The sequence below is a fragment of the Hylobates moloch genome, unplaced genomic scaffold (assembly GCF_009828535.3).
Source record: "Hylobates moloch isolate HMO894 unplaced genomic scaffold, HMol_V3 SCAFFOLD_27, whole genome shotgun sequence".
NCBI lineage: Eukaryota > Metazoa > Chordata > Mammalia > Primates > Hylobatidae > Hylobates > Hylobates moloch.
In genome coordinates this window covers 2,009,052-2,026,542 of record NW_026652302.1, presented here as the reverse complement: position 1 = coordinate 2,026,542, position 17,491 = coordinate 2,009,052, and the positions used below count along the sequence as shown (strand labels likewise).

Below are 17,491 nucleotides of genomic sequence, written 5' to 3'. Positions count from 1 at the left end.
AAAGTAATTTATAGATTCAGTGCTGTCCCCATCGAGCTACCATTGACTTTCTTCACAGAATTAGAAAAAAACTTTAAATTTTATATGGAACCAAAAAGCCTGTATAGCCAAGACAATCCTAAGCAAAAAGAACAAAGTTGGAGGCATCACGCTACCTGACTTCAAACTATTCTACAAGGCTACAGTAACCAAAATAGCATGGTACTGGTACCAAAACAGATACATAGACAGATCTTCCAATGTAACAGAACAGAGGCCTCAGAAACAACCCACACATCTACAACCATCTGATCTTTGACAAACCTGACAAAAACAAGCAATGGGGAAAGGATTCTCTATTTAATAAATGGTGTTGGGAAAACTGGATAGCCATATGCAGAAAACTGAAACTGGACCCCTTCCTTATACCTTATACAGAAATTAACTCAAGATGGATTAAAGACTTTAAGGTAAGACCTAAAACCATAAAAACCGTAAAAGAAAACCTATTCAAAACCATTCAGGACATAGGCATGGGCAAAGACTTCGTGACTAGAACACCAAAAGCAATGGCAACAAAAGCCAAAATTGACAAATGGGATCTAATCACACTGAAGAGCTTCTGCAGAGCAAAAGAAACTGTCATCAGAGTGAACAGGCAGCCTACAGAATGGGAGAAGATTTTTGCAGTCTATCCGTCTGGCAAAGGGCTAATATCCAGAATCTACAAAGAACTTAAACAAATTTACAAGAAAAAAACAACCCCATCAAAAAGTGGGCAAAGGATATGAACAGACACTTCTCAAATGAAGACATTTATGCAGCCAACAAATGTATGAAAAAAAGATCATCATCACTGGTCATTAGAGAAATGCAAATCAAAACCACAATGAGAGATATCATCTCACACCAGTTAGAATGGTGATCATTAAAAAGTCAGAAAACAACAGATGGTGGAGAGGATGTGGAGAAATAGGAATGCCTTTACTTTGTTGGTGGGAGTGTAAATTAGTTCAACCATTGTGGAAGACAGTATGGTGATTCCTGAAGGATCTACAACCAGAAATACCATTTGACCCAGCAATCCCATTACTGGGTATGTACCCAAAGGATTATAAATCATTTGACTGTAAAGACAAATGCACACATGTTTATTGCAGCACTATTCACAATAGTAAAGACGTGGAACCAACCCAAATGCCCATCAATGATAAGACTGGATAAAGAAAATGTGGCACATATACACCATGGAATACCATGCAGCCATAAAAAAGGATGAGATTATGTCCTTTGCAGGGACATGAATGAAGCTGGAAACCATCATTCTCAGCAAACTAACACAGGAACAGAAAACCAAACACCACATTTTCTCACTCATAAGTGGGAGCTGAACAATGAGAACATAGAAGTAAACATCATACGCTGAGGCCTGTCAGAGGGTGGGAGGCTAGGGGAGGGATAGCATTAGGAAAAATACCTAATGTAGATGATGATTTGATGGGTGCAGCAAACTACCATGGCATGTGTATACCTGTGTAACAGACCTGCACATTCTGCACATGTATCCCAGAACTTAAAGTATAATTAAAAAAGAGTAAACGCTTCACAGTGATGTAATAAATATAATGAGAGAGACAGTGATAGACACAAAGGACAAAGGATAGAGATTTCAGCCTGAGAATTATAGGGTTTTCAGGGTTTGTGTATGTGTGTGTGTGTGTGTGTGTGTGTGTGTGTGTGTGTGTAGAAGACAAGAGAAAACAGTGGTAGGAGAAGTAATGATCAAAGGCATAACTGAAGAAAATTTCATAAAACTAAAATATCTTTACATTGAAAGATGTAACTCCTGGCATAATTGTTAGGTTTAAAAACACTTTGCAAATTATATTCTGATGACATTATCATCTCTGATAGAACTCAAAAAATAAAGCACTTACCTGACACTCGCATTCCCCCCCTTCCTTTTAGACATTAGTAAAAGCTATAAAGTTAAGCATGTGTCTTAAAAGTGTAAGGGTAACCATTAAAAGGATTGAAAATATAAAACATTAGGACCATTAGAGGACAAAAAAAAAAAATGAAAATAAATCAGTAATGGTCAGAAAAAGACATAAAACGATGGAAATAAAAAGGACAGTTAAACGAGATGAAAGAAAGGTTAACTTAATCAGTAATGAAAATCATTGTAAATGTATGAAATTTGTTTAAAATTTTGAGATTTGCAGATTGGACTTAAAAGATACTCCACAAAACATAGCTGTAAATTGCTTATAATAGATATACTTAAAGCATAATTATGAAAAGTCTGAAAGCAAATGGAAGGAAATAGGAAAAAATGTACAGATTATACAAAAAATATATACTGTCTATATGGTGAAAATATTAAAACTATTTTGAAAGATAAAATCAAATAGCATTAGGAAAAATATCTAATGTAGATGAATGACTTCACAGGAAGGAATAATCAAATTTTAAATCATCACTTCCATCCAAATTAATTTATAAATTTAGCATTTTTAGTATTTAGTAGTGTTCCAATCAAAACTTTTAAATTGTTCATGGGACTTAATAAACTGATTTTAAAATTCATGTGGAAAAAAGAAACACCCAGAATAGTCAAGACAATTTTGCAAAAGAAGTAAGAGATGGGGGGACTTACTTTATTTGATATTGCAAATTTTTATAAAGCTCTAGAAATTAAAATAATTTACTAATTACAAGTGGCAGGCAAATAGGCCAAAACACAGTGTACAGTGTTCAGGAACGTGTATATCAAGAGAGAGACACATTTAATATATGATAGAGGTGGCTTTGCAGGCAAGAAAATGATGCAGTAAATAAAAGACACTATGACAATTCTTAGCTAAATGGGGAAGAGTGGCCTCTACCTCACAGTTAAAATAAATTGCAAGCCAATTAAATACTTAACTGAATCATCTACAGAAAAACTGAAATTAAAACATAGAAGAAAATGATGTAAGGAGTATCTGTAAGACCTTGGCAAGGAGTGCTTAGCAATATATGCAAAGCACAAGCTATGTAAGGGAGATACAGTTTTTGTATTAAAATTTGAAAGTTTTGTGCAGTATACTTACGACAGTTAAAAGGTGAACCCCACCTACCAGGTACTGATGGATAAGAACAAGAACAAGAGAAAACGTAACGATGGGTCACACCTGTAATCCCAGCACTGTGGGAGTCCAAGGCTGGAGGATCACAAGATTCAGAAAAATTTATGCATCTTCCTTTTTAAAAATAACTTACTTCCCACTCAGAATTTCTCATCATATTTGTGTTTTTTATGAAAATGAAAATGTGGAAACGTATGTTCCAGGTTGTTAATAAAACTTATGGAGAGAGTAAATTTTGGGGGAGGGAGAGGCAAACAGTAAAATAAGACAAAAATTATTTAAGATAGTAAGTTTACATATATGTACAAATAGGGTGATGTGTTTATATGTGTATGTGTGTGGAGAGAGAAACTTTAAATAATAAAACATAAGCCATAGACTGTAAGGCATTTTGAATACTCCTATCCAGTAAAGTACAATAGAGGGATAATTTCATATGAAAGTGAAAAAAGAAAGTGAGATTTTTTTCATTGAAAAGTACAGTTTAACAGTGCACTGATGAATACCAGGTTACTTCAGTTTATCATAGCATTTGTTATGTAAAAATGTCCTGGCATCTTACATTCCCCAAGATAATTACAAACACATCTTTAAGAAATCCCTTATACAGCAGGAAACAGTTTTTTCATATGTTATTAATTATTTCTTTAGTTGAGACATACGATTTTCCTGTTTGATATTCACTGTTTCACCTGATATTAAGTTGATAGTTATTTTGATAGTTATTAATATTGTTATGCTAAGGTCTCATTTCACAAGAAATGTTAATATTGTGATTTATTTGGATATCTTTCTAAAAGTTTAAATTATTTTATAAAAATTAAGATATAATTAATAAGGAATATAGTAAATCAGTACAAATCTAAAACAACATATAAAGATCTCTAAAGCTTATATTGTGAAACAATATTATACTTCTGGGTGACATAGATATCAATATTTTTATAAAGTAGCTATGACAGTTTCTCAGAAAAGATATATGGGACTACAAATAAATCCTGGCAAGAGATTTATAAATTGCTTTCTCTTGACTGCTGTTTTTTAAAATATATTCCAAAAAACATATTTTTTTTTTTTTTTTGAGACGAAATCTCGCTTTGTCACCCAGGCTGGAGTGCAGTGGTGCTGTCTCGGCTCACTGCAAGCTCCACCTCCCAGGTTCACACCATTCTCCTGCCTCAGCCTCCCGAGTAGCTGGGACTACAGGCGCCTGCCACTACGCCCAGCTAATTTTTTTGTATTTTTAGTAGAGACAGGGTTTCACCGTGTTAGCCAAGATGGTCTTGATCTCCTGACCTCGTGATCCGCCTGCCTCAGCCTCCCAAAGTGCTGGGATTACAGGCGTGAGCCACCGCGCTCGGCCCAAAAAACGTATTTTATAAACATTTTTTTAAATACGTTTTTTAAAATCTGTGTTCATTAATGCATGTTTAAAATTTTCATTTCATAGCAGGAGAGTACCAGGTACAATTAAGAAAATTACCAAATAATATCTGCTTCTTTCCTATTTCCTGTTTGTTTCTGGTCATTGCAAATACTGTGATAAATTGTGGAGAGACATGGAAGTTGTTATTGACTAAGGGAGATAAAATGGAAGATTATAATGCAGTGGAAAGCATAATATGAATGTAATGAAATTTTCTATGTGAAATTTTAAAGGGTAACTGGAAGAAAGATGCATCATCCTGTTTTGTGAATTTTAGGTAAAAGGTTACAAAAGAGCCAATATGAACAGATTTTCAGGATTACTAGGAAATTCCTAGGTGACAAAGAGCAAAGGAACTTTCCATTATTTTCAGAGTCACAAAGTCATGAAGCAGTCTCCCTTATTTAAGAAACATTGCTGGGTGGGTAGTCAAGAGCAAATAAAGCAAGAAAGGTCTACTTCATGAAAGACTTTCTTCCTTTTTTTTTTTTTTTTTTTTTTTTTTTTTAAGGAGGGAGGGGTGGTGCAGTCATGGCTCACTGCTCAAGCAATTTCCCACCTCAAGCAATCCTCCTGCCTCAGCCTTCTGAGTAGCTGGGACTACAAGCATGAATCTCCAAACCAAGCCATACATTTCTTGTACAGACAAGTTTCTCACTATATTGCCTGGGCTCATCTTGAATTCCTAAGCTCAAGTGATCCTCCAGCCTTGGCCTCCCACAGTGCTGGAATTACAGATGTGAGCCACTGTTCCCAGCCATGAAAAGGCCTTCTGTACAATTATAAGTTAGATTCTCAACCTTTTTTCAACTTTAAATAATTAATCTAATAACATCATCTTAAGATACATTATAAGCAGGTATTTTTTGGACTATAGACTATCATATAAATTGCAGATTATTTCCTTGCTGTATTTCAATGCAGGAACAGAAACCACTGCAGATATTTTACACATAAGAGGATTTAACACAAGAACCTAGCTGTTTAAAAAAATGTTTGGAAGGGTACAGACTTACTGAGTTTTAGAACATATTGCCATAGCTTCAATTCAGGGAATAGGAAACAGGGCTGCTTTTATGATTACCACCTCTCACCACATGAAGCTCATGAGCAGACTTGGAACACTGTGTTTGGTCCCCACTGCTGCTGCTCCATAAGTGTCTTCTACCGTTCAGATCTCTGTAAACATCCTTGTCAGCAGAGAGAGCAACAGAAAGATGGTCTCTGCCTCACTTCTGCCTACACATTTCAAACACATCCAATTAGTAGAAATGTAATATCATCTAGAACCATAGCTGAAAGGAGGAGTATGTTTTAGTTTTCCAGTATCTGCAGTATAGAAGGACATATGGGAGGAAGTGCAAATCCTGCAATCCCAGCACTTTGGTACTGAGTACCAAGTGACCAAATCCTGCACACTGTGTATCTCTACCCGCTTTTTCCAGATATAGGTACCACAAAATGTCACTAAATATGGTTTCACTAAATATGGTTTAAGAAGCATTATGGTAGAAGGGAGGAAGCTATTAGAGTCTTTCAAGTAGATAATGTGAACTTTCTTGGCTTCGAAAAGATAACTCTTGTGGCAGTTTAGAATGGATTTGACGATCAATGATAGTGGTTTAAATTAGGCTCAGGACATAAGGATGGAGAAGGAGTACACTGGGAATATCTGATTGTTTTATTAATTACTATAATAGGTTCCCATATTTTGTATAGTTCACTTGCTCATTTAATAAAGACTCACTGAATACTCATTAGGTGTAAGATATTATGATATTTGCTGAGAATATAAATGAGATGACATTTTCTATTATGTTGGGTTAATCTAATGGTTAATTTCAACATTACTTAGGAAGCTGTACATATTCTGTCAAAGAAAATTGGTAATAATAAAATCTTCCAAATTTGGTGCTTGACTACATAATATTTGACAGGCTGCTGTCACAGCTAAATATTGTAGCAAATAGGATGTATGTGTTACTCCCTAGTACTTAACATTTATACATATTTTAAATTCCTTAAGCAAATACAGAACTGTCATGTTCCCAGTAACACTATTTGTAAGATACGTTTAAGTCAAGTGCAGTATAGGGATTTAGAATACAAGTTGTATTCTACAAGAATCCCCTCAGTATGCCACAAGAATACAAGTTGTATTTAATGGCATACTGAGGGGATTCAACTTCATTATCTGTGTATTTCTGTTACATTATTTCAATCTTTTTCTTTTCTCTTGGTTCAGCTTATCCATTTTAAGGTAACTTTTCAGTCTCAATTTAATGTGCTGTTCTTATAATATTAAAATAAATAAGCTTATTAGTGTTTCCTAAGTTTTAAAGTTTCTCATGTGGGTTTCAACTATATATATTATTAAATGTTACTATTTTCAGTATAATTTTATGTTTTACTAATAGACACCAGCACTACAAAACTTATCTTGGTCGCTTGATATTAGTAAAAGATATACGTAAAAATATAAGTCATTGTTATTTATTATCATCAATGATCTATATCACCATAAAATTAAAAATTAATCTTTAAGAAAAACAAGTGAAGAGTTGATTTTGATCCAAGGCAGTATTTTAGCTTCATGAAATATATACTGTTTGCATTCCTGAAAAGTTTTGCTGGGGTCTTCTTAACTCTAGAACTATAAGAATTTGTTTTCCTATATGTTTTTTAGCTTTATTTTAGTTGAGTTTATTTTATTAGTAATAGGTCAATTTTCTATTTCTGCATAGGAGAACATCCCCAAATTTAGAGGCTAAAATAACAGCCATTTTGTTGGCTCATAGTTCTGTTGGGGCGGCAACCTGGGTTGGCTCAGCAGGAGTGGCCTTCCCCTGCCCTGAAGTCACTTACACAACTGTAGTTATCTGGCTGCACGACTAGGTCGGATGATCTAGCTTGCCTTACTCGTATGTCTGGTGGTTGGTTCTGGCCATGGGCCAGGCCAGGGTCTCCAACAGGCTAGTCTGGGCTTCATCACATGGCACTTGGGTTCTGAAAGTATTGAAAAAGAGACCAAGCCCCTCTTCCTTGCAAGGACTTTTCAAACTATGCCTGTGGCACAACTGCTAATAATTCATTGGCCAATGCAAGCCACACGATCAATCCTAGAGTCAGTGTGGGAGGGGAATGTAATCTGAAATCTTCTACGTTTGAAATCTGTTTGTCCCAAAGCTGTTCAGTGCCATTTGTTTCATGACTACTTTCACTAAAAAATGTTAGATTTCTATTGCATGTGACTCAAACATTTCCTCAAGAAAAGATTTCTTGTGGATTACTTTCTTAAAATTATTGAATAACAATACCTTTCTGTCTTGTCTGTCTCTCTCTGTGTACAAACATGCACACGCATAACACATAGTTTTTTGTTTTTTTTTTTTGAGACAGAGTCTTGCTCTGTCGCCCAGGCCGGAGTGCAGTGGCTGGATCTTGGCTCACTGCAAGCTCCGCCTCCCAGGTTCACGCCATTCTCCTGCCTCAGCCTCCCGAGTAGCTGGAACTACAGGCACCCACCATCTCACCTGGCTAATCTTTGTATTTTTTAGTACAGACGGGGTTTCACCGTGTTAGCCAGGATGGTCTCAATCTCCTGACCTCATGATCCGCCTGCCTCGGCCTCCCAAAGTGCTGGGATTACAGGCGTGAGCCACCGCACCCGGCCCATAACTCATAATTTTAAGTGCTCTAACACATTACTCCTTTTAAGTAGTCAATATATTTTTTAATTTATTATTATATAAAATCTTTCATATTCTTTAATTATTTTATCATTTAAACCCTCCATAAGGTAACGATTCTAATATCACTGGCATGGTATTATTTTGTTTGGTTGCAACTAGAAGTTTAGTTTTTCCACTCTTCCTGTTCCTACATGTTCAGAGCCATGACAATTTGCCAGTTAAGAAATTGTTGAGTTCATTGTGATTTAACAAACATTAAACTTTTCTCTCTCCTCAGTTTACTTAAATGATGACAGTAGTTATAGAGCAGAGTAATTTTTAAATTTGGTGGTGCTTTGTACAAATATGCTCCCATTATTTATATATATTTTTTAAAAATATATGAGTCATTCTAGAGACCTTATTAAAGTGTTGGTGCCAAACTAGTTAAGTGAATGTTTAAGTTTCTTGTTAATGTATTAAATACTAAATATTTTGTTCTTCTCACTTCTGGAAAACATAGTGATGCTTAAAATATCGTAGTCATGTAAGTTTTATAGTTGACTGAGGAAAAAAATCTTAGGATGGTAGCTAATATTGAGAAAGTGAGCCTTGTGAGTAACAAAGTACTATCAAATGATTTTGTTTATTCAGTAGACATGTCTATACTTGGTTAAACTTACATAAATTCTTTAGAAAGAGAACGTTATCATATAAAACACTCAACAGAAATTACAAGTAGATGAAGCTTAAGTAATTATCTAACTGAACATTACCTCTAAGAAAGAATGAGAGTGAGTTGCGTGTGTATTTATTTGGTAAGTGTTTTCGTCTTGAAAATCTCTGTAATAAAATTGTGTGTTAATGGAAATATAAAATACTCTGTATGCTTTGCCGAGTGCCTAATGTTAGTATTGACAGTCTGGCAGTCATTATTATCATTTGTGTTATTTTAAGTGCTATTTGTTTAAATTGTAAAGTCTATTCCGAGAGACAAAATGGAGGGTCTGTAGGAAAAAAAATAAGCATTATAGATTTTCACAAGATATCTTTTTTTTAAACTAAAAATAAGTGCTATGAAAAGGACAAGAGAAAAAAACAGGACAAGATGGTATTCATTCTTTACCTTGAAATTAAATGAGCCAATATGAAAGCTGTCTGCAGTTGTCAGAATGATAAATTTTAGCAAATGCATGTAAATTATTGTAATTTGTTAATGAAGGCCTGCCATATCATCAGAACATAGGAAGAAATAGTTCAAATATATTTCAGAAACATTGTCTAAGGCTGAGTACAGGGGATCTCAGTCCTTCAAAAGGCCCACAGGTTAATGAGAAAGATGGACCTTGACAATCATATAAGGCAAGCCCGATAGAGATGCAAAAGTATCACATCAGTTTAAATGCAAGTGGTATTTGAATTGGATCTTTGAAGAGAAGAAAAATATCAAGGAGGTGCATTTTGCCTGGAAGGAGTAGTAAGCACAGGTACTGAGATGGATTAGTGTGCTTAGTAATGCCTGAGAAACACAGTGGTACTCAGGGGTGATGTAGATGTTGAAATCATAGCTTATGGCCTAAAGGGTAAATTTGTGGTATGCTCAAGGTTACACAGTTAGTGGAGGACAGCCAGATTTGAAACACATTCTAACTTCAAAACTCATCTTCTGTCATGCCATGCTATCTATTTGCTGTAAGGCCTTATGTTTGATGTATAAGCTGAATTAGCATAATTAAATATTAGTCACAATGAGTAGATAAATCTGATGATTATATACCAGTTTTGCTGTTTCTGAATTATATATCATAATCAACCCTCTAATGCAATCAGTAAAATTTGCCATTTTTCAAATTTCTTTTTTGAGTATATTTTTCTCTTGCAGGGTTACATTTTGCCATCTGCCTTTCCAGAGTAAGTGGCTCTATGTGGGCACTGAACGAGGTAATATACATATTGTCAATGTGGAGTCCTTCACACTCTCAGGCTACGTCATTATGTGGAATAAAGCCATTGAACTGTGAGTTTGAACAAATATTTTGTATCTGAAAGCATCAGTTCTATGTATAATAATACCATTACATCACAGCCAATCAGTAAATCTGTATGGAATTAAATATGTGACAGATGTTCTTAATATTAAGTACAGATTAGTTTTTTATGAGTATTCTTTTGACGTGGCAATTTGTAAATTTAAATTATGCATATGTATATAGAGATATATGCACATTACATACGTATATATTTACATTTGTGTACACTGTAACACTAGTTTAAGGAAACAGTCATTCCTACTAATGAAAATCACTCTAATTTTTTCTGTTCTTTTATCTTCTAATTATTTTTCTTTCAAATGATGGTCATGACCCACAAATGAGTTGCCACCAGTGTTTGGAAAACACTGATTTACACTACTACTCGATGTGTTTTAATAATCATCAAATATAATGTTTGCTAAAGTTAATATATTATCAAATTAATTTTGTTTGATTTTACTGAATTTTGATAAATTTTTACTTAATTTTTGATAAATTTGATAAATAATGATTGTTTTCATTTACTAATATTAGTAACAAAAACTAGGTTAAACTGTAGGGCCCTAAGGATCTTTAGTGCTAACTCTTCACTCTGTCTTAAATTTTTTGTATCTTATCTCTTTCTACAAGTTTCTTCTTAGATTTCTGGGACACTAAAATCAAAGTTTAAGGATATCGGCAAGACCCTTTTGAATGTTTCTTTTTGTTTTTAAGCAAATAGTCTTGTATTGTTGCATTCCACGGTATTTACCTCTTTTTGAGATAAGGATAATTCTGTGACATATCTCTTAAGTCATGTGTTAGTATAGCTGTAATAGTGTATTAATCCTGGTTTTTCTTCCTGTAGCAAGAATGTTATTATCATATATCAGTCCTTTGGTGGTATGGGTTTTCATGGTCTGTTCTTTGAATTGATCATGACATCTAGTAGGTAGGCCTAGTGCAGGTGTCTGTATAGTTTCACAGATGGCTCTCATGAAATGGAGTGATCTGTCAAACTTGGGAGTTTCTGAGTTAGGGGTATGCTTATTTTTACTCTATAGGCATCAGTTCAACCATATTCTTATTTGTAGAACTTCTTTTTCTCTGAGCAGATACAGTGGCATTACTTTTTTTTTTAATAGAATGTTTTTCTATTTCTATTGAAACTAAATGGGATACCTAAATTGGAGGCTAGAATTGAGTAAAATAAGATAGGTGCTGCATTATTCAAAAACAGTAATTTTGAGAATTCTGCCTTGACAGTAGATTTCCTGTGCTCAAATCTTTGACTAAATTGAAGATTCTTTCCTATGCAGAAGGTGTACTTAATTGTGAATTTTGCTTATTTATATGAGTCACCACTTCTTCCCTGATCCCTATTTTGATCCATATTAAGAACTATGTGCCTATTATTTATCACTTGCTGAAATCCTTTCTTTCCTTATAAATATAACTTATTTTCTATTTATTTTTATTGGAATAAAATATGTAGCCATATTAAAATTTTTAATTGAAGAGAAAATCTTACTAACTTTTTCTTTTTCAGGTCATCTAAATCTCACCCAGGACCTGTGGTCCATATAAGTGATAATCCAATGGACGAGGGAAAGGTAGAATTTTTTGTAAAAAATTATATATTAAATGCACAAATTTTAGTGTTTTTCAATAAACATACTATTTCAGGATCACACTTATTACAAATTGAGATTACCATTGAAGGTTGTATGTCATATACACTTAATGCTTATTATTAATTATGAAGAACAAATGAAAGCATTAGAATCATTTACAATTTTAAAGGACAAAAAAATACCTTAAAACATAAGTCAAACTTAATGCATATAATTACAGGTTATTAATTTCTATTTGGCTTATTCAGACTGTTTTCCCTGATTTTCTGTTAATCCTGGTTTTTGGCTTCTTTTGAATGCTTTGTACAATTTTTGTAGCACTAATCACGGATTGCCTTATGTTATAGTTGTCTTGATATCTCATCTCCCCTAAATTTTTTTGTCATAAATAGTTCTAATTAATAATGTAGAGTTTTTTTAATGTTATTTAATTTTTAATACTCTGAAACCAGTTTCATATAATCAGTATCTAGCTATTGTTAATTTAGATTATTTAAATCTTTTAAAACAATAAATGTTTTTGGATGAATATTTATTTTCTATTTCAAACCAGTCTTTCAGGTAGTTCTATTTAATGATATTTTTCTACCTATATAATTTTATGATCTTAAGCTAAGTAAATACCAGGAAGTTTATTGCTATCAGAAATCAGTAAAGTGAAACCTCTGGATTTTGTGCAGGAGTTTAACCAGGTTTTTCATTTCCTCAATTGTGGGAGAGGTTGAGCTGACATATTGTTTAACACTGTTCTCTCAGTTTGCCATTGGGTAAACAAAAGGATAATTAGACCATTTGGAGTTAGGTCATAATTATAGCATTGTATGCTTTGAAAGAAACTTTACATAAAGCAAATATAAAGTAACTTAGATCCTTACTTTATCTTCTTTTTATACAAGATACTTATTTAAAAGCCAAGTCTTTGAATGGGAGGCATGGTAGGAGGATTCAAAACTTCCTTTCCACCTCTAATTGGTCATCAAGTCATTTTAATTCTTCCTGTGCTTTTTGCTTTTCTTTTTCTTTCTTTTTTTTTTTTTTTAATTTTTTAATTTTCCTAAAAGTCTCACTATGTTGCCCAAGCCGGTCTTGAACACCTGGGCTCAAGTGATCCTCCTGCCTTGTAATCCCAAACTGCTGGGATAATAAGCACAAGCCACTGTGCCTGGCTTAGAGTGCCATTTTAATCTTACTGTTCTACTGTTTCAAAGCTTTCAGTGGGTCTGTAGTATCTAACAAATAAAATCCGTTTTTCTTGAAATATAGCCTTAGATTTCCTTATTTTTCAGGATATCTTTACCTGAATGTTGTGCTGAAGCAAATAGTTATATTTTCGGTTATGAAGTGCTCTTTGATGTTTCCATACCTTTGTTTATGTGAGTCCTTCTCTTTGGAATTCTCTTTCCACCTCTCTGCTGAATTCCTACCCACACTTTAAGACCCAGATTAAATATTTTTCGTTTGTGATTTCTTCCCTGATAATCCTGACAGAAAATGCTTTTTCTTTCTTTCACATTTATTAGTACTTTAGTTATGAAATTTTGTGGTATTTATCACATAATGCTTTGTATTAGAAATGTGTGCGTATCTCACCTCCCCTGAATTTGAAAGACTCCTTGAGCACAAAGGTAATGTTTATACGGGTTTCTATTTTCCATAGCATCTAACTTATAATAAAAATACCAACTACTCGATATACAATTATATGAATTATATATATAATTCATTCCATAAATAATGAGGATGGAGTAAATAAGTTATATATGTATGTATATATATATAAAATTTAAAAATATTAGGGTGCTAGAATAAACTATATCATCTAAACTTTGGTTTCTTTTAGACTCTTTCCTGTTTGCAAAGAACTCCTAGACATTTTGTCATTGAAAAGTGATGTAAGGTGACAGGACAAGTTCCTTCAATGCTAGCCTTACAGGTGGATACTGCCACATTAAGTGAAGGTCTTGGCCCAAGGAAAGTTAGACATTAGATAGGTTAGACTTATGATAGGAATAGCTACCATTTATTTAATTCTATGTGTCAAGCACTGTGCTGGCCACTTTATATACACGATTTCATTTGATCTTTTCAACAAATTGTAAATTAGCAATTTCCCTTAGTTTACAAATTATAAAGCAGAGACTGGGTGACATTGTGTGTTCCATAGATACAGAGCTAGACTTTGGCGGATCTGAGATTCGAAGACCAATTTCTTTAATTTCAACCCAGGAGTACTCTCTGTTATGCTAAGCTTTCTTTCTAGATACAGATTGGTTATATATGTTATAGAGAAATGTATTCATATTCCACATACACACTAATGCTTTTTCAAAGAGAAAAATTAGACGGGAATTAGTCATTAGTATGTAAGCTAATTAACATCTCTATGGGTTATAAAAGATTCTAGTAGGAATAAGCATTGAAGAATTTCCAATTTTAATTAAGTACTCTATCTTTAGTTTTCTATTTTTAAATATTTATTATTCTCTTGCTTTTGTAGAGAAAGGAATTGAAAAGCTAGAAGATTATGGGCATAAAACTCTAACCTGTTGTCACATATTTCTAATATCCTTAGAATACTAGAGTTGGCTAGAGAGGTTAAAGTTTAACCCTCTTAAGTTATTAAGGTCTGGATAGATAAAATTATTTCCTTAAAGTTATATGGCTATTAAGTGGCAGATTTAATACTAGAACTCAGGTTACTTAGGTTCTAAGCAGTGCAGTGCTGTTTACAGTGTACATCAACCCTTACATTTTATTCTTTTTCTTCTCTTTCCTTATTCTCAAATTCTGTATCACATGTCCAAGATATTTGAAAAGACTGGGAAAAGAGAGAGGAAACAAATACCATTTTTTTCCAAAAGGTGTATATATCTCAGATTGCCTAGGAAAGAAGAGAAAGGTTAGAAAAATTGACTGTATTCTGTACTAAAGTAGGAAAACTTATTTTGTTAGTTTTGATAGCTAGCCCCTCCAGCTGCCCCTGTACTCTGGAATGTTCTAAATTTGTCCTATTAAAATTACTAGTTCTGCCCAAATTTTGTTTATATCCCCAGATTACCCAAACAGATACAGACTAATCATTTTTCTGATTATTAAACAAATATTTATTGTGTGTCTACTATGTATTAGGAAGTGTATTAGATATTAGAGACATATAGATGAAAATGCATGGTACTAGCTTAAGAAAAGGAGCATCTTAATTTGTCTAGAGGAACTGGGTAGACTTAACCAGGAAGCAACACTGAATGTAGGCTTAAAATATTAGTAGAGGATTGCTTATTGAATGAAAGGAGAGGAGGTTTTAAGCAGAGGAAATCTCATACTGAGATTTGGAAAATACTGAGGTGGGGCCTGAGGGTACACTGTGGTACACTGTGGGCAGTGTACGTAGTTTGTGAGGCAGGAACATGTATTCCATTCTGAAATAGATGCATTTCATAAGAAGTATTTACAACATACCTGGCCCTGTGTGTTATGTTAGAGGTATTGTGGTAAACAAGATAAAAACTAATCCTTGCCCAGATATACCGATTTTACAGACTGCACAATAATTCAAATAAGGAAAAGTCCATTAGTATATTGTGTGGTGATCCTTCAAATTAAAAAAAAAAAAGTAAAGTGTTATTGGAGCACATAGGAAGGGTATTGACTTACATTTGGTAGGTCACAGAAGGCTTCCCAGAGGAAATGATCACTAAAATGACATCTGAAAGATAAGTAGGACTAGTCAGGCAAAAAGGATGACATTCAAATGGAGTGGCCCAGGTAGCGAGGCAGCATGTACAAAGGTTCAAAGGTAAGAGAGAGTATGAACTTAAGAATATACTGTAATGTGGCCGGGCGCGGTGGCTCACGCTTGTAATCCCGGCACTTTGGGAGGCCGAGGCGGGCGGATCACGAGGTCAGGAGATCGAGACCACGGTGAAACCCCGTCTCTACTAAAAATACAAAAAATTACCCAGGCGTGGTGGCAGGTGCCTGTAGTCCCAGCTACTCGGAGAGGCTGAGGCAGGAGAATGGCGTGAACCCGGGAGGCGGAGCTTGCAGTGAGCCGAGATTGCGCCACTGCACTCCAGCCTGGGTGACAGAGCGAGACTCCGTCTCAAAAAAAAAAGAATATACTGTAATGTATTGAGTGGCCATGGTGTGGTAAGGGATGGAACTGGAGAGGTAAACAGAGGTCATACCATGATGGATCTTGTAGGTCATATTACTGAATTTGCAATTTATCCTAAAAATAATGGTGTGGCATTTAAAAGTTTTAAACAGAAGCATACATTACCCCATTCGGTTTGTATTCTAGAACTCTTACTCTAGCTACAATAAGAAACGGGTTAAAATAGGAGCAAGACTGGAGTCAAGGAGACTCGAAAGGGAATCTTTGTCTCGAACCAGAGAAGAGGCACCAGAGATGGAGAGAAGTAAATTAGATAATAGAATGTAATTTAAATTTACATGGTGATTTTACCTGCTGGAGGAGAGACTAGTTAAGAATGACCTCCAGGTTTCTAGCTGGTGCCACTGAATAGACGTGATAAGGAATGGTGAGAGACACTGCAACAGGGAATTCCAGAGAAGCAGATTAGAGAAGAATGTAATTAATTCAATTTGGGGCGCATTTACTTTGAGGGTTTGTGTAGATAAGTGGAGATGTGGCCACTGGAATTATGTGTCTGAATCTCACCAGAGGGATGTAGGCTGGATATGATTTGGAACTAATGAATATATAGATGGAATAGATGAGATTACCTCATAATGTGTAGAATTTGAAAAGTTTGTAAACTTGAAAATACATTCAAAAGTTTTGAAGACTTCAAAATGTACCGTTTTTGTTTTTAAAAGTCAGTTGTATGTTGAATCCCTAATCATCAAAGACATATAAATATGCCATGCAGTATTCTCATTTGTCATTTACGTGATTACTAATTAGCAATGCAGATGTTTGTTTATATTATACATTTGTACTCAACGCATTTGAATGATAGTAGTTCTTTTCATTGCCAGCAAATGTTTTATAATTGATATCATTCCTAGGTAATGTGCCTTTTTCTTTTATCACAGCTTTTGATTGGCTTTGAATCTGGAACAGTAGTTTTATGGGACCTCAAATCAAAGAAAGCCGACTACAGATACACATATGATGAGGTAATATTATTTTTGCTAGTAAAAGCTATGGTCATTTCTCTAATATAAAGCAGTTTCTCTAAAAACTTAATTGGTAATTTTAGTTTAGGCAAGCTTTGTAATTGCAGTAACACACAATTTATTTTTTACAATAGATAATATGTTCACACAATTCAAAAGACAACCAAAATCTTCTTCCCACCTGCCATTTGGTTATCTAGTTTCCTTACAGGTAGCATGTTACCAGTTTCTCTCATGTTCTTCCAAAGAGACTCTGTGCATTTACAAGCAAATTCATAAATATATTCTATTTTTTCTTTTGTACGAATGATAGTATACTATAGACATTTATAATCCACTTACTTTAAGAACCAGTAAGGATTAATTGTGATTGACAGATAAGTCTTTTCTCTCCTTTTGCTCCTCACTTCCCTTCCTTACCTTACCTCTCCTTTTTTGGCATTTATTTGTTGAAGATAGAGTCTTCCAGATGCTGGCTTTTTCTGGCTGCATC

At 34.2% G+C, this 17,491-nt stretch overlaps 1 protein-coding gene across 1 annotated transcript in view; it reads left to right on the top strand.

Moving 5' to 3' along the window:
* The window catches only part of LOC116463085 (syntaxin-binding protein 5-like), a 184,223-nt gene that overhangs the window by 50,430 nt on the left and 116,302 nt on the right, over positions 1-17,491 (top strand). Inside the window, exons 5-7 of the mRNA XM_032146044.2 lie at positions 10,090-10,224; positions 11,769-11,832; positions 16,915-16,998. Of these exons, the coding sequence (XP_032001935.1) occupies positions 10,090-10,224; positions 11,769-11,832; positions 16,915-16,998 (283 nt within the window). The remainder of the gene's footprint in view (positions 1-10,089; positions 10,225-11,768; positions 11,833-16,914; positions 16,999-17,491) is intronic.